The sequence below is a fragment of the Propithecus coquereli genome, unplaced genomic scaffold, assembly GCF_000956105.1.
Source record: "Propithecus coquereli isolate 6110/MARCELLA unplaced genomic scaffold, Pcoq_1.0 Scaffold67, whole genome shotgun sequence".
NCBI classification, from domain to species: domain Eukaryota; kingdom Metazoa; phylum Chordata; class Mammalia; order Primates; family Indriidae; genus Propithecus; species Propithecus coquereli.
Genome location: NW_012152729.1, coordinates 2381121 through 2405700, shown reverse-complemented (window position 1 = coordinate 2405700; position 24580 = coordinate 2381121). Strand labels below are relative to the sequence as shown.

Below are 24580 nucleotides of genomic sequence, written 5' to 3'. Positions count from 1 at the left end.
GTGGCCAAAACATGCTTCCCCCCACACCTTCCTCTTTTGTTCCTTCTTAGCCTTAAGAATTTCTCAATGTAGGATCAGGGTTTCGTGGAGAGAGAATTTCCTTTTCTCTATAGGGAATTTTCTTAGGCTTGTGAGACTTGCCTGGAGCAGGGGAGAGGCCTGCCGTTTGTTTGCTAGCATTCACGCAATGAGTGTCTTCGAGCAGCATGAACAAGGCAGACAGCGTTGCTGTCCTCCCGGAACTTAGGCTCTAGAGAGGAAAACAGACAGATGTTGAACTGACAAATGGTGCAAACTATTCGCATTGTGACAGAGGAGCTGGTGGAAAGCACAGGATGCCCTGGGACACAGCACAGGGGACTTAGTTAACCTGTGCACGGATGTGTGGCAATCAAGGAAGGCTTCCTGGGGGTAGCCTGAGGAAGAGAAGGAATTGCCAGGGCAATAGGAGGAAAGCACTCCAGACTGAGAGAACCACATGTGGGAAGCTTAGAGGCAGGAATGAACTGGGTACAGTCGAGTTCTATAGAAGGCCCCAGGGCCACGCAGGCAGGGTGGGTGAGAGAGCAGTGGGACCGTGACCAAAGATGGCAGGGAGGAGGCAGGCGCTAGGTCAGTGCTGTCCCATAGAAATATAATTTGAGCCACACGTGTAATTTAAAATTTGCCAGTAGCCACGTTAAAAAGAAGTAAAAACAAAACCAGAAACACAGGTGAGATTAATTTTAATAATGTATCTTAGGTCCACATATCCAAAGTGTTATTTTAACATGTAATCAATATAAAGAAAACTACTAATGACATGTTTTACATTCTTTCTTTGGCATCAGGCCTTTCCAATCTCGTGTGTCTTTTTGATTTATGACACATTTCAGTCTGGACCAGCCACATTCCAAGTGCTCAGGGGCTGCAGGAGGTTTGTGGCTCCCACTTAGGACAGTGCAGGTCTAGAGGTTGAGTCACTCGAGAAAGACTTGGGAAACGTCTCTCCCAACTCCGGTTATTGTTACTGCAGGACTGTATTGTTTGCACAGGGCCATTTCCTCGAGCACTTGTGCCTGCAGTGTCTCAGCAGCCACATCGCATTCGGGTCCTAAACTGACAACTGTTGCCAGCGTGACATGGTGGCCTTGACTTGTGATAGGAAACTGAGATCGTTGCCTGGATGTGAGCTGTTTCCTTCCCTTTGCCGAGAAGAAAACTGAAATGCTTCATCTGATGTTTGGGCCCCTCTCTGCGCCAGTCACATGAGAGTGGCTCCCTCTGATTGTCCATTCCAGTCTCCCCGGGTTCTCCCGGGGGAGGTGCTGCGGCTGCTGGAATGGTGTCAAGATCAAACCTCATTTATCTCACTGCAGTGTTTGATTTCCCCTTTTCATTTGGACTGCCGGGGTTCTGGGAGTGTTTCTTAGTGTAGGAGGCTTATTCTTGAAGGACAACAGTCTGTCTAGTGATCTGGACAGAGTAAGGGTGCCATTACCACAGGAGTGGCGAAGTCAATGCCACTGCTGGGTACAGAGTGGGACTTTCACTTTGGGGCCTGGCCTGGCCTGGGGGTGCTGCTTATCACATACAGGGCAGGAAGGTGCACACGCTTCCGAGAATGTGGTGTCTGTGCCTTTCCTCCCTTCCTTTCTCTTTCCCTCTCTTAATTGTTTATTTACACGTGTTATATAAATTCAGTCTCTTAGAGGGGGGAATTGCCAAACCCTCTTCAATGGACAGATCGCTTCTGTATATATTTGAAAAGATTCGTAGATGGCATCAAGTGAAAAATCAAAGGGCAGAACTTTGGGTCTAGCTTGACCTCAGTTTTGCACATGCGGTTTGCATATGTGTATTTGTGCTGGTGTTTGCAGGTACGACTTCATACAAAGTTGCTAAAAGTGGTGATATCACAGGGAAGGGATTTGGAATGTGTGTGTTTGTGGAGTGGGTGTCATATTTCACCTTTCCACATTTGAATTTTGTGTAATGGAACATGTTTTTATTTTTATTTTTAAGTTAATATTATGTATTGTATCCACTTGCTGCAAAATAATAATAATGTAAAGACAATATTATATAGCATAAGTAAGAAAATATTTTTTAAACTTTCTGTTGTGGGAAATTTCAAATATACATAAAAGTATCGAGAATAGTCTAACGAGCCATCCTGTGCCCATTACTCAGCTTTAACGATGATTGGCATGTGTCCGGTTGTCCTTCATCTTTAGCCCTCAGCTTTTGGGGGAGTATTTGCAAGAAAATCTTAGACATCATGTCATTTCACTTGTCAACACTTTCCTGTATGTGTCTAACTCGATATGGAAATTATGAAAAAGATATATCCCCTATGCAATTAATGGAAATTGAAAAAAGAAAACTTTTATCTCATAATCTTGCTCTTCAGACACAACATCATTTTTCCCTGGTTCAATTATTTCTTGGCCCCTTTATATACTTATTTATACAGGGTTTTAATAATAGGATGCATACTATAATGTCATTTTTTAAAACTTAACATTGTAGTATGAATAATTTTCTATGTTGTACACTCTTTATAATCATTAATCCACATCTTAATTGGAGCATAAGATTTTCCTCTTCTGCAACTGTAATTACTTAAAAAAACAGTTTTTCAAAGGGGAATTTTTTAAAAGCAGAATTCTAACCAGAAAAATAATTTTCTAGGAGGGTTTCTACAGAACCTTTCAAAGGAGGTTTGTTCGGTGAAAGGTGTTTATAAACATGGCTTTGACAGTGGGCAGCAGGGCGGGGTGGTGTGGTGGCTGTGGTTCCCTGCGGGCACAGAGAATGGATGATCTGTTGGAGCTGGGCTGGGTCCAGGGATGGAGATGGATGGCGTGGTGAGGGCTTTCCCTCCCCTTGGGGACGAGGAGCTCTAATGACAAGGCAGCGGGAGCTGATGTGAACTGACAATTTATTCTAAAGACTTCACTTTCCCAGATCTGTATTTATTTCCCCTAAATCTCTTTTAAAAATTTAAAATATGCTATGGCTTGCCAAACAGATTTACCCAGACAGACAAAGCCTTTGTATCTCGTTTTAAGGGAGCTTCTCTGTCAGTCGGAGAGACTCCTTGTACAGTAAGTACCTTCTTGCGGGGACGACTGAGACGCATAACCAGCGCTGAGGCGTGTGTGCCTGTGCACCGCGTTTTGTAGTAAAGAAAAATGTGTAGCTGCGTGGGCTTCGGCTGTGCAACCCTGGGACCCCGAATTGCGAGAAATAAGGATGGGCATGATAGGCAAATCTGTCATGTACCGAAACAAGGGTGCGGGTGCCTAATCCACCCTCCCCTTTCTTATTGTCCCTCTTCCTCCTCCTGTCTAAGGGCAGACTCCCCACCCAAGCTGACAGCCCACCTTTCCTGCCTGTCCTTCCTGATCTTCCTCCTACCTCTCTCTCTGGTTGTCCTCCATCTCCTCGCAAGGTCATCTTCATTTATTTGACTGTTGAAAGTGAGAGTTTCCTACTATTCCAGGCTCTTCTTCCATGATCTCATCCTCACCTGTGCCTCCTTTCTGACCGTGACCACCGCGTGCAGGTGAGCCACAGATTTGAATCGCAAGCCTAGAGCTCCATCCCCACGTGTCTGATGACTCTCTTGGTATTCTTTGTGGATCTATTGGAAGCACCTCAGCATGTCCAAATCTGAACTCATCCCCTCTTTCCCAGACTTGGTCCTATCCTAGTATTCTATATTTCAATGTGTAGAGATCCTCCATGTGTCCAGTTAAGTGAGTTATTAGTAGAAACCCAGGAGGCCGGGCATGGTGGCTGACGTCTGTAATCGTAGCATTCTGGGAGGCTGAGGCGGGAGGATTGCTTGAGGGCAGGAGTAGAGACCAGCCTGGGCAAGAACAAGACCCTGTCTCTACTAAAAGTAGAAAAAATTAGCCGACCAACTAAAAGTAGAAACAAAAAATTAGCCCAGTGTGGTGGCGTGTGCCTGTAGTCCCAGCTACTCAGGAGGCTGAGGCAAGAGGCTCGCTCGAGCCTAGGAGTTTGAGGTTGCTGTGAGCTAGGCTGATACCACGGCACTCTAGCCTGGGCAACAGAGAGAAACTCTGCCAAATAAATAAATAAATGAATGAATAAAAAATAAATAAATAAATAAAAAATAAAACAAAACAAACAAACCCAGGAACCACCTTTGATACCTCCAGCCCTCTTGCCCACCCCCTTTTCTAACGTTTTCAGGTTCTCTTGGTTTTTACCTTTGCAAGTCTTCCCGCTTATTTCATTTCCACTTCTCCTACCCTAGTCCTTTCCCAGTCACCAACATTTTTCCTCTGTGGCCTCTTGTCTGCTCTGCCTGTATCTGCCCTCACTTCCCTCCAGCTTGTTTTCCACACTGCAGACAGAATGATTTTTGAAACCACCAAGCTGATCTTGTCACACCTTGATTAAAAACCCTTAAATACCATGCTCTTGCTCTTAGCATAGAGAAAAACTCTTTAACACAGCTGGCCGATGAGGCACTGCAAGATCCGGCCACCACCTGGCTCTCCCCTAGCCCCATTCAGATGACATTCCATTCTAGCTCCATTCATCTCTGCTCACTTTCCTGAATGCATTCAGCTCACTGTGCCACAGGGCCTTTGCACATGACACTCCCCCTTCCTGGACCGGTCTTCCTCTGTGCCCCACCCTGTAAGCTGCTAGCTGTCTGCTTGAAACTTCAGGTTGAGTTGTCAGTTCCTTAGGAACTTCTCCTGTTGCCCTGACCAGGCCAAGTGTCTGGCTGCTCATGGGTCTGTATTTTGCTTGCATGAAATGTTTTTTCACAGTTGCAACTTTACATTTCTTTGTGAGATTATTTAGTTCCTTCCCCTTCTCCCACTGATTGTAAGGTTCCTAAATGCAGGGGCTATGTCTGTTTCCATTCTCTGTTATAACCTAGCTTCTAGCATATCTGGTAGATAGTGGGTGCCCAGTAAATGTTTCTTGAATAAATGAACAAGAAGGAGAAAAAAAGAAAAATTTATAAACTGGCTTTGTAAAATGAAGGTATTTTCTCTAGAAGAGTTAATGTAACCCATAGCAAAACAAAAGTTTAATGTATAGATAGTAAAGGGTAGACTCTCTTACACACCGTGTTCTGGGAAGACCCCGCCAAGGTGTGAGTGTTGGGGGCTGAGGGGAGGTGGGGTGAGCAGAGTCAACATTGGTACCCCAACAAGAATTCCAGTGTTTACAACCTGATCCTAGCTTAGTAGAAAAGACTTTTTCTTCTTAGGCTCTGGCTAGAGTTGGAAGCTGAAGACACATCGTAACAGAAAATCCTGGAAGCCCCTGGCTTCCTCTCCAGCAAAGGGAACGTGAAAGCGCATTCTCTTTAAACCTGAGTGGACTCCAGCCTGCGCACGTCTGAGTTACAGGGAACCGGGGAATGGAAAGGAGACTGTTTACTCTCTGCCCTTCTGGAATTTCCTCTGGTTCCGTTCCTCTGTACACCAGTGTTTTTGCAGTTCTGTGTAGAGTGAACACGGACGGACCTGTTAATGAAGCCAGTGCTTATTTTCACTCTCTTTTGATGGGCCTATGGGATTGAGGGCAGAGGGAGGCAGGAAGAAGAGTTTGTTCCACCGAGCTGCTCTGTTAAGGCCAAATCAATCACGTCTTCATTGGGTTTTGGAGACTCTTAATCCTAGAGTACTTGGTCTCCCTTAAAAGTATCCTACTTTTGTGTCACGTTTCATTTTTCTCAAATTTTCAGGTAAATCCTTACATTTGTATTCTGAATTAGGAAGAAAAAGAAAACAGAACATGATTTTTCCTTTGAAAGATGTGTTTACATACACATATGTTGTGGTGGTGTGGGAGCGGGGAGGGACAGCGATGATAAAAGACGCCAAGCTAGAAAGTTCTTTGATATACTGCTGTGAAACCGTCCAGGCAAGAGTTCTGGATTTCGTAACAGGATTGCATTATGGTAGCATGGTTTGGCAGTTTTTTCTTTTGTTGGCATAAAGAAGGCAACTTCTGATGCCCTATTTATCTGTGTTTATTAGTACGATATGCAAACAACATATGAAAAAGTCCAGGTCAAGAAAGGGAAAAAGTAACTCTTAGAAAACTATTACTCATCCTTGTTGCACATACTAACTCTTCTCAATAGGAAATTATTAACCTGAAGCCACTTGCACATCAGGCTTTGAAGGGAGGAAACAGAAGAGTTAGGAGTTATTCCCCAAACGGCTTGGCTGTATATTTTCTACCTTTTTGTATTTCAAACTGTATTTGTCGTGTTGAATTCTTGTAAGTATTTTAGTTAGTTTGCAGTCACCGTTTGTGCCTTAGGTATGCTGGCTTGAGGCGGGGAAAACTATTACTGGAAATGTGAAGCACACACAGAAGTGGAAAGAATAGTCGATGAACCCGTAAGTGTCATCACCCAGCTCAGTGGCTGTCCATGAAGGGCCGTTCCCGTCTCATCGAACTGCCTGCCCAGCCCCACTGGATTAATTTTACATAAATCCCAGACGTATTTCATCCACAAATATTTCAGTATGCATCTTTAAAAGATGAGGACTCTCGAAAACCATAACCGTCATGCCAGTTTCAAACCTAAAAAATTTAATGGTAACTATCGAATATCATCAACTATCTAGTCAGTTTTAACATTTCCCCCTTCGTCTTATAAACTTTTGTTTTTATCTTTTCCTATTGGTTTGAGCCAGGAACCACAAACAAGATCGATCAAGTCTCTATTAACCCAGAGGTTTTCCTTCCTCTTGTTGCCCCTTGCAGTATGGTGTTGAAGAAACTGGACAGCGTGTCCTGTACAGCTCCCCACATTTTGTATTCCGCCTTGTGTCTCCCTGAAGCATGGTTCAGTGTGTCCGTCTGTCCCTCTGTGTTTCCTGTAAACTGGCGGGCAGGTCTAGAGGCTGGAACTGACCCGGGTTCTTTTTTTCCCTCTCTGGCGTGGTGGTGTGCATTTCCATTGGAGGTCTCTCGTGTCTGGCTGTCTCTCTGGATGTGCTGGCTTTCAAAGGGCTCTCCTGGCACAGTCCTTGAGATTTGCTGGGTTCTTTTCCCCTAGATTCTCATACCCAGCCTTACCGCTGCCTGTCGACCTCTGTAAAGTAGGATTATAAGGTATCGGTAACCAGTTGGTACTTAGAACAGAAGGGCGCAGTCCTATAACCACAGAAGTCTATTTGCCGATTGCTGAAGTTAGCATGAGCTCAGGCCTTTGGCTGTCTCCATGGAACTTAAGTCTCTTGCCAGCGGAATATTTTCATTATATATGTTCCATTTGGTCCTAATTGAATCTGGCTTCCTCCAGCCGTGCTCTAAATGGGCACCTTTTGCAGCCCCTGCATATGATTTGCCCAAAACTTTGATTCTAAGAGATCGGTGGGCCTGTGGGGTCTGGCTGATGCGCTCGGTGGGAGTCGGGGGTCTTTCCTAACCTGTGCTTGGGAGGAGGCCAGGGAGGAGTCTTCTTAGACGCTGCGTTCCTGGAAGACACTGCCATTGCCTTGGCCCAAGCCACTATCTGCTCTTGTCTGGACTGTTGAAGTGACCTCCTACCTCCTACCTCCTACTTCAGCCCTTATTCCTCCTGCAGCCAGAGTGGTTGTGCTACAGTGGGAGTCAGGCCGCTTCCTTCCTCCCCTCTAATGGTGCCCATCTCACGCAGAGTCAATGCCAAGGACCTTGTAGGGACTCCACGGCCTCGCTTGGGGTCTCCGGTTACCTTCTGCCCTCACCCTGTGCGCCCCTCTTCCCTCCCTCCTGCCCAGCCACACCGGCACCACCCCCCGCCGTCCTCCAGACATGCTAGGCATGTGCTGCCCACCCAGTGCCTCTGGGCTTGCATCACTCTCTGCCTGGAATGTTCTTCCTCCAGATATCCACATGGCTTCCCCAGCCTTCTTTTAAGTCTTTGCTCAATTGTCACCTTCCCAGGGACACTTTCCTCACCACCCCAAATTCATCCCCCTTCCTCGTTTCATCTTTTCCTGCTGCACTTGCCACCTCCTAACAGATGATGCAATGCCTTTTCTGTTTTGTTTAATTGCATATTGTCTTTTTCTCCCAACTAGAAGACAAACATCCCAGGGCCACAGATTTTTGTCTGTCTTTTGCCTGCAGAATCACAGTAACTAGAATCGTAGGTGCTTTCAAAGCACAGACGTGAGCTGCATGAGTGCAGATAGAGCAGGGCCCGATGAGGTCAGAGGAGTTAGAGAGCATCCCGTGCTAAATCGGATTCTAGTTATAGAAATTGACTCACTACACCCACTTTTTTACGGGTTTCTTGATTTTTGAGCAATGCCTCAAAAGGCAGTAGGAAGACATGCTGGAAGAGAAAGGGCCTTTGTAGAGTCGTCAGCGTGGCTGTAGTGAAACCAGAGGGCCCCAGAGGTGAGGTGGCTGTGGCTGCTATTTATAGCTAAGATTCCAGTGTATGTTTTCCAGCCACACTTAGGCCTTTCAGTCTCCCCTGTATGCTCAAGTCTGTCACTCAATTAGCTAATGATTTCTTTAGTTCCATTATGCATTGTAGGGCTGCCCTGGCTCAGGTGTTTTTTTTTTTTTTAAAAGAGAACAATGGGGTGTTCTGTTCTCAGAGGTTTAATTTTTTTTAATAGCTTTGCCAATTAAAAAAAAGAACCTTTTTCCAACTTTTTATTATGAAATTTACAAACATACAGAAGAACTAAACGAGCGATACAATGAATACCCAAACGCTCTCCACCTAGATCCGGCACTTGTTAACATTTTTCTGCTTTTGTTTTACCTATCTGCGTGAGTGTGTGGCTGGGTGCCTTTTTTTCCTGAAACCATTGGAAGGTAAACTGCAGATATCGTGACACTTTACTCTTAAAGACTTCAGCCTATTCTCCTATAAAACCACTCCAGAAGAAGTACAGATATCATCATAATCTACTCTTGCATCTCCCAAGAATAAGAACATCCTTATACATAACCGTAGTAGCATTATTAAACCTAAGAACATTAACAATAATTTCAAGCATCAACTAATATCCAATCCGCATGCAAATTTCTCCAATTGTCCTAAGAATATTTTTTTTCAAAGCAAGGTTTAGTCAAAATTCATGCATGGCATTTTGTGCTTATGTTTCTTTAAATCTAGAAGAGTCTCTCTCCTGCCCCATTCCCCACCCCAGTTACAATATAGATGTCCCACATTCTGACTTTGTCTGATTGCTTCCTCATGGTATCATTTTATCTGTTTCTCTGTCCCCTCCCTTCATGTGAACTGGGAAGTAGGTTAGAAGCTTGATTAGATTCAGGTTAAATGCTTTTAGCAAGAGGACTTTGTTTATTTATTTATCTTTTTGAGATAGAGTCTCACTCTGTTGTGCAGGCTAGAGTGCAGTGGCATTATCATAGCTCACCGTAACCTCAAACTCCTGGGCTCAAGTGATCTTCCTGCCTCAGCCCCCAAGTAGCTGGGACTACAGGCACACACCACCACCCAGCTAATTTTTTTCTATTTTTAGTAGAGATGGGGTCTCGCTCTTGCTCAGGCTGGTCTTGAATTCCCGACCTCAAGTGATCTTCCTGCCTCAGCCTCCCAGAGTGCTAGGATTATAGGCGTGAGCCACCACGCGCCCAGCCAGCAAGAGACTTTAAAAGTGACATTTTGTACTCCATTACATCAGGAAACATGTGGCATCAGATTTTCTTGCTCTCAATGACCCTAAATCCGGTCACTTGGCTGTGATGGTAGCAGTCAGAGGCCTCAAAGAGAGCAGTGGAGGGTTATGTTCACAAAAGTTTAGTTTAAAGAAAAAAGAACCCCCCTCCCCTCACTGGCTCTTTTTGAAGGTAAAATGTGTCTCAAAGGGCTATAAGGTCACTTCTGAGCCTACAAGTATGTCATGATTCTGCTCAAGATGATTAGTGGATAAACTAGAAGAGCTAAGTAGGATCCTTGAGATGAGACAATGGAGAGGAAAATTCTGGTTATGCCCCTGGCTTCTGCCCGAGGACCACAGCAACATGACTGTCACGGAGATCGAAATCTGCAGCAAGAGGCCTTCGGTTCCTCCTCCTTCCTATTGAACATTATCATCCGTCCAGGAGGGATGGAAAAACATACCCATACTCCACTTATAAAATCATGGCCTTTGAGGTATCAAGAAAGGAATCAAGGGGGCTTTCTGGAATGCTCTTCCTCCAGCACACTTCCCACGGTGTTGTACTCAGTCTGAAAGGCTGGGCATCTTTAGGTGGCATCCTAGAAACAAGATGAGAAGAGAGTTCATCTTTGTGATGGTTAGTGGCTTATCTTGGAGAATTTTGTGGAGTTTGTTACTACAACCCAAAAAAGTCTCAGGAAGGTCAAGAAAAGAGTAACTATAAAATGAATGAGAAGTTAGACCAAGAGAAATCAGGACTCTTCAGTCTAAAATCAGGAAAGTTAACAGGGAGATAATAAAAATGATAGCTTATTAGGAGCTTACTAGGTGCTGTTTAATTGTTTACAAGGCTCCTCTGGAAAAGGTGCTATGATTACCCCTGTTTTGCAGGTAGGGAGACCAACACCCAGGTTGAGTAATTGTCTTTGTGCTGCACAGCTCTTAGGTAGTAGAACTGAGATTTGAACCCAGAGTGCCTGACCACACCTGCCCTATTAACCCCCTGCACCGTATTGCCACTGGATCTCAGCATAATGGAGGAGGGAGACACTCCTTGACTTTTAAAAGAAATATATAAATATTTCTTACTTCAGAGTTTCAGTGGGTCAGAATTTGGGAGTAGCTTAGCTGGGCAGTCTGGCCTGGGATCTCCCATGAGGTTGCAGTCAAGAAACTGGGCTGCAATCATCTGAAAGCTCAGCCGGGGCTGGAAGATCCCCTTCCAGGGTGGCTGGTCCCATGGATGGCAAGTGGTGCTGGCGATTGAAAGGCCTCAGTTCCTTCCCACACTCCTTGGCTTTTGAAGGAACTAGTTTCCGCTGGAAACTACAATTTTATGGAACTTTGAGCTTACCAAGATCCTCATTGAAGCAAACTGAAAATAACAGCAGACCCAGAAAGGATTTGGGGACCTCCATGGCAGGGAAGGCGGAATGCTAAAGAGGGCTTGGACCTGGAGGGTAACTGATTTCTACCTTATTATAATAGATCCTTAAATTGATGCAGTCTTTTCTGCTAAGTTCTTGAAGGGCTATGTCTGTTTCTTAGATTTGGAACCGGCTTTTTCGGGGGGAGAAGGTCGGTTATCTCTAGAAAGTGCCAGATTTACCTTAGTGCTTATGGGGACACTTAATTCTACATACCCTGCCTTATTCTAGAAAACAGGGAAGATAGCTTATAAAAACTATATCAGCAACTAAGAAATAAAACGACATGGTGGGCTGGGCGCGGTGCCTCACGCCTGTAATCCTAGCTCTCTGGGAGGCCGAGGCAGGCGAATTGTTTGAGCTCAGGAGTTCGAAACCAGCCTGAGCAAGAGCGAGACCCCGTCTCTACTAAAAATAGAAAGAAATCAATCGGCCAACTAAAAATATATAGAAAAAATTAGCTGGGCATGGTGGCGCATGCCTGTAGTCCCAGCTACTCAGGAGGCTGAGGCAGGAGGATAACTTGAGCCCAGGAGTTTGAGGTTGCTGTGAGCTAGGCTGACGCCACGGCACTCATTCTAGCCAGGGCAACAGAGTGAGACTCTGTCTCAAAAAAAAAACAAAAAAAAAAAAAACAAAAAAAAAAAAACCAAAAAAAACAACATGGTGGAGTGGGTGAATGGGTGGGTGGTTAGGTGACGGGGGAGGTTCGAATATGCGGTGCTTCCCTGGCCTGGCTTTTTAAGGTGGGGGGTGGCGTGGAGGAACTACAGACCCTGTAGAAATCCTCTTAAAACGCCAGCTCTCTCGGTGATTATTAAACGCGGGAGGCCGTGGCCCCTGACTGGACTGCACTGACGAGAACTGAAGGATTCAGTGCGGCCTGAATACCTAACCGAACGGGAGCTACTTGGTGTGGCCAAGCTCGGTGGCGGGGTCACGGGCGTGTGACGGCAGCAGTTTCCAGCCTGCCTAGGGTTTGGTGCTCCCTCCTGGTGTCAGCTTGTTCTGTTTTCCTGCCACTCGCCTGTGGGGCGTGGGTGCCCCTGGGCTGCTTCTCACCTCTCTCTCCTTCTGTGACTAATGGGGCTGGCCAGCCTGGATTGAACTTGTATTCTTTTAAATTTTTCCGTTTATTTAGAAAAATACATTTTCAGGATTGAAAATTTAAAAAACACATTTTAACACAAATAAACGAGTAAGTGCTTGCCATCCCTCATCTAGAGAGAGATGGCTCTTGCTGGCATTTTCTCAGGCTTTTCTGACCTGTAGCTATGGGTGGCAGGATGCCGCTTGCAACTGATTTCCTCCTCTGTACGCCATCAATATCCCTCTCTTTTCTCACACTCCTGCAAGTATAAGCAAACAAATAAGTCAGTAAGGTCGAAATTACGTAGCTGACCTACTGATAGAAAGTGTTTAGGAAAAAAAAGAGTACTGCTCTCTCACCTGTCTAGTGCAACAATGATAACATGAGACGTATTCCTTCCCACTCTCTTTTCCATGCCATGAGAAATTTGAAGATGCAGAAAAGCATTCTCAGGGGAGCCAGAGTAGGCGAAATTGGAGTTTCTGGATTTATAGAATCTTAACCTGGGCTGCATTTGCTTTCGTCCCATCCATGTTGCCTTTTGTGCCCAACAGTGGAGAACACGCAGCTGACCCTGAACCTGCAGACGGAGAACAAAGGCAGTGTTGTCTCGGGCGGAGAGCTGACAATTTTCCTGGACGGGCCAACTGTTGATCTGGGAAGTGTGCCTAATGGCAGTGCTGTGACAGACGGTGAGTGCCGCCCTGCTCCTCAGGGCTGTGCCGGGATGGGGCGGGGCCAGGCAGGAGGTGCCGAGAGCCTGGATCTCTCCCCAGGTATCTTGGTTTGGGTACCGCTCAGCCTGGCCCATAGCTAGCCCTGACTCTTCCTTGCATTTCGGATCAAAATCATGACATGATTTTTCAAGGACTGCTTTCTGACCAAGGACCGCAATAAATGTCATCTTTATAAGTGTGTTATTGTTTGGTTTGACAACAGAGAGAAACATCTTTTTATCCCACATGGACTTTGGAAAACAAAATGTCTTTATCAAATGTGACTTTGGCCCATTTTGTTTTCCTTTCTAATATAGTTGAACTTCCTGGGGAGGCTGAGTGTGTTTTTTATGAGAGTGCGTTTATTGGGAAGGGGACAGTGTATTCTTCTAGAGATACACACTAGCAAAATACAGAAAGAAGCAGGGAGATTGGAGCTCACCCCTAGCTCTGTCCTGAACGTCGGTGTTTGTTTCTTTTGATCTAGTCTGAAATTAGTCACCTTTGGATCTAGTAGGATATTATTTCATGAAGTCCAAGGTCTGAAATGGGTTGAGTTTCTCTATAATTTTTCTCATTAAATGTTTTGTTAGATGTGATGTAATGATGGTGCTTTCCAGGTGCCAAACAGGCTTTCTGTAACTTCACGGGGGTGAAATTCGAATTCGAATTCAGGGGCATTTGGGTGGAATCTCGGTGGTCGGATGGGCCTTGACTGCTCAGAGGAATCCTTCAGTTGGACTGAGCAGTGCTTGGGCGCTTTTGGCGCGTGGAGAAAAACATGCCTCATTCACTCCTTCAATACATGTACACGTAATTGAACGCCTGGTATGGACTAGGTCTCAGACCAGGTGCCGGCCAGATGGCAGTGGGCAAAATTCACGTGGTCTCCACTTCTTGAAGGTTTTAATCTACCTGGTGGGGGCTGGGGGCAGGGAAAGTTAGACATCAAATGAGTAAACACAAATAATTCCATAGCTAGGAATGAAAGTATAAGGTAGTATGAGATTCCTGAACTTTGGGGGGCTCTCATCTAAATTGGGGGATCAGGGTAGGTTTCTCTGAGGAAGCCGAGGCCTGGAGTCTGAGGTGGTTAGACGGGGTGTGGAGTAAAGGGATGGATTGGAGGCAGCTGGCGTGGGCAGGTCACGGGGAGAAGGAGAGTGGCGGAGAGGAGGCCAGAGGCCTCGGTAGGGATTTGGAACCTCATGCTGAGAAACAGAAAGCCATTGAAGGGATTTTTATAGAAGACTGTCATGATCTGATTTGGCTTGTTAAAAGCTCTCTGGTTGTGCTGTGGAGAAAGGCCCCCATTCCTTGCCCTCACTTTGCCTGGTTGGCATCTGTCTTCCATCTCACGTTTTTGAGGGTGAAGTTCATTTCATGTGTAAGGCAGTGTGCTTGTAAGCACCTTGGATGTTCTTAAATGTCTTGGAGAAGAGAAGCTGTTTCTCAGGTCGGAACCCCACTGTTCTGTGGTGCAGTCAGCTCTCACATGAATGTCCCTGTTCTTTCTCATGCTAGGCGCCGCAGCTTGCTAGATGTCCCCACTCCTATCCCACCACGGTGGGGAACTCTGATGCACACAGGGGGTTCTGTTCCTGGTAGCCAAATCTCAAGGGGTGAGCTTCTCAACATTTCTGTCTTTTTCTGTGATTCATCCCCTTTCTAGGATCACAGCCGCCTTCGAGGGAGTCCGGTGGGACAGCGGTAGCTCCGGAGAACCGGCACCAGCCCCCTAGCACCAACTGCTTTGGTGGGAGATCCCGGTAAGAACCCGCTTATTGATGAGAAGGAGCTGGGAAGATGCTTAAATCTATTAAAATCACACCGGGAAATGGCGAGACCCAATTGATGTTAAAAACTGTTGGAAATTTCCGGGGATCTTATAACCGATTTAACATGTTAAGGAGGCCAAGAGGGGAATACAGAGCTCAGGATTCTTTAGAACAGTCAGAGCTTCCTTGACAAGGATTCGGACCGGCTGAGTTATTATTGAGATAAAGGTAGAACTGTTGCACAGAGAATTTGACTGCTTATTTGTATGTCAGGCGCTGTGGCCACAGTGTTCTTCCAGGACACACATAGAAACGCTTAGAGCAATGGTTCTTTGTATGTGACATTGTCCGTGTGTTTCTGTTTTGGGGGATGGCCCGTGGTTCCCTCTGGAGCGTTGGTTAAGACCTCCCACGCTTAGAGTCTGAGTTATGTTATACTTGTTATACATCTCACAACTGACGTAATTTTTTTTTTTGAGACAGAGGCTCACTGTGTTGCCCTGGCGGGCTAGAGTGCCGTGGCGTCATCCTAGCTCACAGCAACCTCAAACTCCTGGGCTCAAGCAATCCTCCTGCCTCAGCCTCCCGAGTAGCTGGGACTACAGGCATGCGCCACCATGCCCGGCTAATTTTTTCTATATATTTTTAGTTGTCCAATTAATTGGTTTCTAATTTTAGTAGAGACGGGGTCTCGCTCTTGCTCAGGGTGGTTTCGAACTCCTGAGCTCAAACAATCCGCCCACCTCAGCCTCCCAGAGAGCTAAGATTACAGGCGTGAGCCACCGCGCCCGGCCTGATGTAATTTTATTTACTGAAATTCCCATCTTATACCTATGCTAATGGTGCAGACTCATTTCCATGGCAACTGAATTTCTAGGCAGGAGAATAGCTTTACGTGTATTAGAGAGATGGGGGAGGGGTCAGGACCTGTGTTTGTTGTTTATTACAATGTACAGAATGCCCAGACATTTTAAGGAAAAGAATCCTGTAAATGTAGTTTGTAAATCTTTATTATCTGTGGAGTGTAGGTGAGTAACTGGTAGTAAAAATCTTCCCAAGCAGATCCAAGGGAGTAGGGAATCATGCTTTGACAAACAGAGTATGATTTCAGCCAATACCCACAGCATCTTGAAAGATCTCCTGAGGACAGCTCTTAGCTTCTCCAGATTTGGTAGTTTTGTGGGTTTCTGAGGTTGCGGTGACTGGCTGGTGCTGGAGCAAGAGAGGGCGGATGTTTGGATCTTTTTCCGTGGCGTCATTCGAAGCAGAGGTGCCATTTCCCTGCTGTCTTTTCTCCAAGTCTCTGCAAAGGTGTTGCCTCATACCCGGAAGACCAGTCACGTTTTCCGTGACTTGCTGGATGGGATAAACAGTCGGGTCCCACAGGGTGAGGACCAACAATATAACTGACAAATCTTGTGTCCACAGAGGAACGATAAGCATCCCTAGCTGGAGGGGACAGAACCTCTCAGTGGGAACAGCATGGGGTGAGGAACACTGGAACATTTCACTCTTCGGAGAGTGACACCTTCTTAGCTTTGGCACCAGTCACTGCCATTGTGGTCTCTTAGCTGACCTGGAAAGTTTGTGTCAGACACACTGATGTCACTTAATTTGGGCTCAAAGGCAGAGTCTAGCTCTTAACAAGTTTGAACCTAAATTCTTGACCTAGTTATTGGTCTCTGAATTTCTCTAGTTGACCAACCTTCAAATTTATAGATACTGATAACACTTGTTTATTGTTGTTTTAATTGAGGATTCTTTGCTGTTAAAACAGCAGCCGTGGCCGGGCATGGTGGCTCACACCTGTAATCCTAACACCCTGTGAGGCTGAGGTGGGAGATTAGTTAAGACCAGGGTTTCAAGACCAGACTAAGCAAGAGCGAGACCCCGTCTCTACTAAAAATAGAAAAATTAGCTGGGCATGGTGGTGCATGTCTATAGTCCCAGCTCCTTGGGAGGCTGAGCCAGGAGGATTGCTTGTGCCCAGGAGTTTGAGGCTATAGTGAGCTATGATGACACCACTGCACTCTAGCCTGCGTGACAGAGTGAGACTCTGTCTCAAAAACAAACAAACAAAAAAATTAAAAATAGCAGCCAGATATCGACAGAAAATCGGATACATTCGGGCCCATCACACGTGGTAGACATTCAGTGCTCGTTAGTTACTGGTGGGCCAAGTGCCTTCCAGACGGCGTAAGCTCTGGGAGCCCTCTCCGGTCTGCTGTCTGCTGCAACATTTTACCACACGTGGCCTCTGAGTTTTCACAGGTCTTTGCCATCTAAGTATTTACTCTGCATTCCCATGGAATCTGCTGCCGTTCAGCAGGAACCACTTCTGAACATAGCACCCAAAGGCAGTATCTTTTTACGAACCCTCTTCCCCTTTGCTGTGGCGTGTATGAAGGTCACCGTGCACCTGTACTTACGACCGTGGTCTGTGGGATGAGAGTGCGGGGCTTTGTAATCAGAAGACGCAGATTGCATCCTGGCCTGTCCTGTACTTGCTGTGTGATATTGGGCAATTCAAGAAACCTCTCGGAGCCTCAGTTTTTTCAGTTGTCAGATGAGGATTTCACCTGCCTCTTGGGGTCATTGTGGGGACCCACTGAGATGAGGTGTGTGAGCCTGAGGGCCTTGCGTGCCAGGAGCGCTCAGTGAGGGTGGCAGTGGATTTTCTTTGTGTCTGGAGACTATATTGTGCACCCCATCTCTCCCTCCCCAAACGCGAGAAGGGAGGCATCAGTGGTGCGGTGACATCAAGGACCGTAGTTGGGAGGTGATGAATGAATCCTTCAGGATTCGAGGGCAATCCTCTGCTGTCCCAGCTTTCTGGGGGCAGAGAGAATGCTGGGCTTCTGCCTGCTGCCTCCCAGACTAAATATTTAGCTTCTGCCGTCTGAAGGGTAGGTTTTTCTTGGACTTGGGTGCTGTTCACCATGATCAGACCAAGGTGCTCTGACGTGCCCGTGAAGGTGAAAGCTGTGATGTCAAAGCAGCCCTTTCCTCTCCTCCTTGGCCCTGCTTTATAGAGCTGTAGAACTGGAACCGTGAAAGGGTTTTATCTTAGGGGTTCAGCTACCCACGTTCACCCTGCAGAGCTGCCATTTGCTTGCTAGGCCAGGTCCCAGACCTCTGTTTCTTGGTGCGGTCTCGCCTTCTCTTAAAAGTAAATCATCAGGTGAAATACCTCTGATTGTTTTATCATCTGGTCTGCCACGTGGAAGCCAGCATGGGACTGCCACCAGCAATTCACATGACATAAATTTGTTTGCGGACAGACTGTGTTGGTATGCAGTCAGTGGGTCTGGTTAACTAAAAAAAGAGTTAATATCGAAACTGTTGTATGCAGTTCCTACAGTGGAATACTGCCCTGTAGTAAAAGTGGGTGAAGGATGGTTACATCAGTATGGTAGAATCTCAGAAACATAACGTTGAGCAAGAGAAACAGGTCACAGAAAAAAATATATAGGGTGATGCCAGGTATGGAAAGTTAAAAATACAAAACTAAACAATACATGTTTTACGGATAGCTTTGCAGGTAGTAAAGCAATTAAAAAATGAATGGGAATAATTAACCCTGAATTCAGGAAAATGGTTATCTTTGCGGGGAAGGAAGCTGGTATAATGGGGAAAGGGTACAGAGAAAGTTTCTGAGGCACTGGTCATGTTATTTCTTAGCCTGGATGAGGTCCTGATTATTCATTTTATCATTCGTCTTTAAACTGAATATATATTTAATATATTTCTTTGTTTACGTGGTATATTTCATAGTAAAAAAAATTAAAAAGTGTCATCTACCAACCTAAGGAAACCGACCAGCGATGGTATTGGGTTGGTGAAATTATAGTTTGGTCTTGAGGCGGACAGATTTCAGACTTTAGGATTTCTGCATGCTTGGTAATAGCCACTTGTTTTTCTTCTGCCCGGTTTGTACATGCAGCGGTGTAGCCAGTGATTCTAAACTGATGCTCACGTTGGCTTCTTAGGCTGCACTGCTATCACTTAGAAATCTCAAGCCTGAGAAGTTATTTTGGGAGTTTGGAGAGTGAGTTCCAGATAATAGCTGGTCACCTCCTGAAAATGGACGAGAATAGCACTAATCTTGGTGACCTGAAGGCTGATTAACACTAGTTGGTATTTGATTGGAGTGGGGACAAGTACATGGTGCACCCCAGGATCCTGCCTGTTAATGTGCCACCCTGTACCGTGTCCTTGGCCAGTGTTCCTTATTCCACCGTAGCAGTGGAGCGTGCCTGGGATATTATGAAGCCCCTGGGAGAGTGTGTGCTAGTTGGCACTGGGAGTGCCTACCACACCCTTTAAGGATTGCTCAGTGTTTCTTTCTTTTTTTTTTTTTTTGTCTGGCTCTGTTGCCCTGGCTGGAGTGCCATGGCGTCAGCCTAGTTCACAGCAACCTCAAACTCCTGGGCTCAAGCCATCCTCTTCCCTCAGCCTCCCGAGTAGCTGGGACTACAGGCATGCGCCACCATGCCCGGCTAATCTTTTCTATATATTTTTTTTTAGTTGTCCAGATAATTTCTTTCTATTTTTAGTAGAGACGGGGTCTCACTCTTGTTCAGGCTGGTCTTGAACTCCTGACCTTGAGCGATCCACCCACCTCGGCCTCCCAGAGAGATAGGATTACAGGCGTGAACCACCGCGCCCGCCCTCAGTGTCTCTTTTATTTTTCTGGAGTAAGGGCTGGCTTTGGGAACCTTGCCGACGTCAGTTCAAGTTGTGGAGATCTAGCGTGTGCCTGGAACTGTGCACACATCGCACAAAGAGTGCCAGAAACACCCCAGTTCATCACTCTACCCTCCACAGCGAGCTCAGTCTTCATGACATGAAAGATCTTTATGAAATAGAGAACTGTGAGAAGCTCAGAGAGCAGAAATCAGCATGTGGAGAGTGGATGGGAATTTGCAGAGGGACTGTTTTCCATTGTCCAGTGGTTCAGTACAGTGTCTTAGGGGCGACCTGGCTCAGGGAGCTAAGGAGACCCAGTGAGGTGTATGTGGAGGGGAAAGGAACTCCATAGAGGGGCTCCGTGCTGGTATGGGCAGCTCTGTTCAGTTACCTGTAGGTTAGAAATGGTTGTGGAATTCCAGACTGAAGAGTGAAAAGCCAGGATGTCTTGAGTTCCTTTGTGATTTGCTAATTCTTATTATATGAAATCAGAGCATGTCTTCGTCCATTTAGTGTTCCAATAACAGAATACCTGAGGTGGGTAAGTTATAAAGAAAAGAGGTTTATTTGGCTCATGATTCTGGTGGCCGGAAAGTCCAAGATTGGGCAGTTGCATCTGGTGAGGGCCTCTTGCCGCTTCTGTTAGTGGCCTCTGAGTGGAGGTTTTTCCGGGTTCTCAGTGATTGTCAGGAGAAGAGAATTTCAGGATGCACCATGTAAGCCAAGCAAGCAATGGCTTTTTTTATTGAAAGTGAAAGCACACGCTCAGGAGAAAGGGCACGAGCAGGCTCGAAAAGAACACCTGCACCAGGAGGAAGTGGTTTTGGTCTTTTGAAGCCTTACTAATTGAGGGGAGGAATATTCAAGGCTAAGGGGTTGGCTTTTATTAAGAATTTTGGTAGTGATTCCTAGAATTGGGTTCCCTCCTATTTTCATACTTTAATTAATTAATTAAATTTATGTATTTATTTTTTTGAGACAGAGTCTTGCTCTCTTGCTCGGGCTAGAGTGCAGTGGCATCAGCCTGGCTTACAGCAACCTCAAACCCCAGGGCTGAAGTGATCCTCCTGCCTCAGCCTCCCAGGTAGCTGGGACTACAGGTGCTCACCACGATGCCTAGCTAATTCTTCTATTTTTAGTAGAGACAGGGTCTCACTCTTGCTGAGGCTGGTCTCGAACTACTGACCTCAAGTGATCCTCCCGCCTTGGCCTCCCAGAGTGCTAGGATTACAGGCGTGAACCACTGTGCCCAGCCTCTATTTTCATACTTTATATGATTATCTCAAAACTGTTGTGGTGATCTCAAGGGTGGGGAAATTTTAAAACCACAATGTAAGTGATACTGTAATTAGCCAAAGTTCATATAAGGTGGCAGAGATAGCCGACAAGCCGGTTGAAGCTGGTTCTTGACTGCGGTTATGAGCCCCCCTAGTTAGCTTCTGCCAGAGGGTTGTTTACTTTATTTGCACCCAATCTTCACCTGCTCCTGCATCTGGTCTCAGCCCCGTCTCCTAGTCTCCTACGCTAACACTTCCACTCATGGCAGAAAGCAGAATGGGAGCAGGCACGTGCAAAGAGATCACATGTTGAGAGAGGAAGCGTTGAGAGAGGAAGCGAGAGATAAAAACTGAGGAAGTCAGACTCTTTTTAACAACCTGCTCCCGAGATAGCACAGCAGCAACTCAGTCACCCCGTGGGAGGGCGTTAATCTATTTATGAGGGATCCACCCCCATGACCAAACCCCTCCCACTGGGCCACACCTCCCAGCACTGCCATGTTGGGGATCAAATTTCAACATGCGTTTTGGTGGGGACAAACAAATCAGATCCCAAACCATGGCAGGGAGTTAAGGTGAAATCAAGCCCATAGGACTGTCTGTGGGTGACGCTGCTCTTCCAGGCACAGCCTTAAGGTTTCTTCTGGCTTCAAAAGCTGGCTCCTCTGTCTAGAATCCCTGTCAATTTTCCATGGTCATGCAGAGAAATGGAACAGAAAAAAAATGGAAGAATGTGTTTAATTTGCTTTTAGGTTCATGAAGTTTTTCACTAATTGGTTTTAAAACTGTGTGAGGTGTCTTGAAGCTATATATAAAGGCTTAAATAATTTATTTTCCTTATGTGTGTATTTAAGTTATTTTGTATAAGAATGCATGTGAATGTGCATGAGTGAGAGTGTGTGTGTGTGTGTGTGTGTGTGTGTGTGTGTGAGTGTGAGAGAGAGAGAGAGAGAGAGAGAGAGAGACACAAGGGGAGAGAGAGAGAAAGGGAAGGGCTGGGGGCCTTGACTTTTCCTGTGTCCCATGTCGGCTGTCAGTATTGGCTAATGTTGGCCAAAATCTGCGTTTTAACACACCCTTCCCAGGGCTTCATTTACATGAAAAAGTTTCAGAACCTTTTATGTTATGATAGTTTTCATTCTCCCTCTTTTAATCTTCTGTTTTGTCCTGCTTTGATGAAAACACATCAAATTTATTGGCTTGCTTGCCCTGGCATAATGACCTGAAGACTTAAAAGATCTGTAATCTCAGAGACTTATAGAGCCCATGGTCTCTGGTGAGCTCTAAATAGCTCATCAGCTGTGTCTGCAGACAGCCTATCCCAGAAAGGAAAGAAAAATAAACTCAGCCGGGTGTGAGTCTGCTGGGAACACTTCAGGAAGTCCTGGGAGGGCCTGGAGAGAATTGGGAAGCAAAGCTGACTGGGAAGGAGGAATGGACAGGAGCTGAGCCTGCCTACGGGCACCGGGCCATTCTCTCAGTCACTGTTGGCCATTCCCACCCCTCCTTCCACTGAGATGACTAAAGGCTACATGATCGTGTTGTCTATCAGCATGAATCTGAATTTAGCACCTTTGCTATTTTCATTCCGGCCTCCCACCCAATAAGCTTATTCTGAAAGTCTGGCTATATATAGTCTCATTTTTATTGCTAGAGAAGAGAAAGGAGTAAAAGCAATACGTGTAATTCATTTATTCATTTGTTGATAACTAAGACACGGTCCCTGCTCACAGGGAGCTTGTGGGTAGGGCTTTCTTCTGAGCAGCTGGAAATGTGGAATAGGTTTGAGACAGTGGACAAGGGCCCCACTGCACCCTCAAAGCTAGACATCCAAAAGTAATCATGGCTAGGTGCAATGACACACACTTGTAGTCCCAGCTACTGGGGAGGCTGAGGCGGGAGAATTGCTTGAGCCCAGGAGTCTGAGGTGGCACTGAGTTATGATCATGCCTGTGAATAGCAACACTCCAGCCTGGACAGCATAGTGAGATCTTGTCTCTTATTAAAAAAAAAAAGGCCGGGCGCGGTGGCTCACGCCTGTAATCCTAGCTCTCTGGGAGGCCGAGGCGGGCGGATTGTTTGAGCTCAGGAGTTTGAAACCAGCCTGAGCAAGAGCGAGACCCCGTCTCTACTAAAAATAGAAAGAAATTAATTGGACAACTAAAAATATATAGAGAAAATTAGCCGGGCATGATGGCGCATGCCTGTAGTCCCAGCTACTCGGGAGGCTGAGGCAGGAGGATTGCTTGAGCCTGGGAGTTTGAGGTTGCTGTGAGCTAGGCTGACGCCACGGCACTCACTCTAGCCTGGGCAAAAGAGTGAGACTCTGTCTCAAAAAAAAAAAAAAAAAAGAAGAAGAACTAAAAAAAAGCAAAAAAAGAATGAAAGAAAAGTAATCATGGAGATTACACATTCATTTATATGTTGATTTATTAATTATGCATTAATCAAAATGATAACAATACATTATTATAGACTGATTTATTCAGATCCATTTATTTCATAGATATTTATTTGGCATGTCTTCTGTATGATCACAGAGAGTTGTGGTGGATATACCAGAAAGCTGACTGTGAACTAGTAGGAAGGAAGGCAGATATCTGTAGTTGAAGGCATATTCATTTGACACACATTGAATGCCAGGCTCTGAGCCAGGTCTTGGTGATAAAAAGATGAAAAGTGATGGTCCCTGACATCAAGGAGTTTCTCTAGTAGGAGACAGATACATAGGTGACAATTACAGTCTAGTGCAATGGATCTCATAGTGGTGGTATATACACATGCCACAGGAACAAAGTGGGAAGTTTACCTAAATCTAGGTTTGGGGAAGACTCACACATTTGAGCAGGTTTTTTTTTTTTTTTCTTTTTGAGACACAGTCTCACTCTGTTGCCCCAGCTCCAGTACAGTGTCATGATCATAGCTCACTGCAACCTCAAACTCCTGGGCTCAAGTAATCTTCCCGCCTCAGTCCTCTGAGTAGCTGGGACTACAGGTGGACACCACCACGCCTGGCTAATTTTTTCTATTTTTAGTAGAGACAGGGTTTTGCTCTTGCTCAGGCAGGTCTGGAACTCCTGACCTGAAGTGATCCTCCCACCTCAGCCTCCCACAGTGCTGGGATTACAGGCGTGAACCACTGCCTGGCCTAGGGTTCCTTCTTGGTGTACACTCTGTGTGTTTGACAACTGTTTAACGACATGTGTCCACCATTACTGTATCATACAGAGTAGTTTCTCTGCCCTGTGCTTGGTGTATTCATTCCTCCTCACCCCACTGGTAACCACTGATCTTCTTACTGTGTCCATAGCTTTGTCCTTTCCAGATGGCCGTATAGTTGCAGTCATACAGTATGTATCCTTTTCAGACTGGCTTCTTTCACTTAGTAATATGCATTCCTGTTTCTTTCTTGTCTTTTCATGGCTTGATTTCTTTTTAGCCCCGAATAACATTTCACTGTGTGGATGTATTACAGCTTGTTGATCCATTCACTTACTGAAAGACCTCTTGGTTGTTTCCAAGTTTTGGCAATTATGAATAAAGCTGCTAGAAACATCTGTATGCAGGTTTTTGTGTGGACATACATTTTCACTTTGCGTGGGTAGACACAAAGGAACATGATTGCTGGGTGATATGGTAAGAGCATGCTTAGTTTTGTAAGAAACTGCCAGACTGTCTTCCAGAATGACTGTACCATTTTGCATTCCCACCAGCAACGAGTGGGAGTTCCTGTTGCTCCACATCTTCATTCGGTGTTGTCCGTTTTCTAGATTTTGGCCATTCTAGTGGGTGTCTAGTGGTATCTCATTGTTTTTATTTCCCTGATGACATGTGATGTAGAGTCTTTTCATATGCTTATTTGCCATCTGTATATCCTTTTTTGGAGGGGTGTCCATTCAGGTCTTTTGCATATTTTTTAATCGGGTTGTTCCTTTTCATATTGTTGAGTTTTAAGTGTTCTTTGTATATTTTGG

General features: G+C 45.7%; 1 protein-coding gene across 3 annotated transcripts in view; it reads left to right on the top strand.

The window, feature by feature from the left end:
- The window catches only part of WWP2 (WW domain containing E3 ubiquitin protein ligase 2), a 134182-nt gene that overhangs the window by 43377 nt on the left and 66225 nt on the right, over window positions 1-24580 (top strand). For all 3 annotated transcript variants that reach the window (XM_012660496.1, XM_012660498.1, XM_012660499.1), the window contains exons 5-6: window positions 12701-12838; window positions 14535-14631. In XM_012660496.1, coding sequence (XP_012515950.1) covers window positions 12701-12838; window positions 14535-14631 — 235 coding nt within the window. The remainder of the gene's footprint in view (window positions 1-12700; window positions 12839-14534; window positions 14632-24580) is intronic.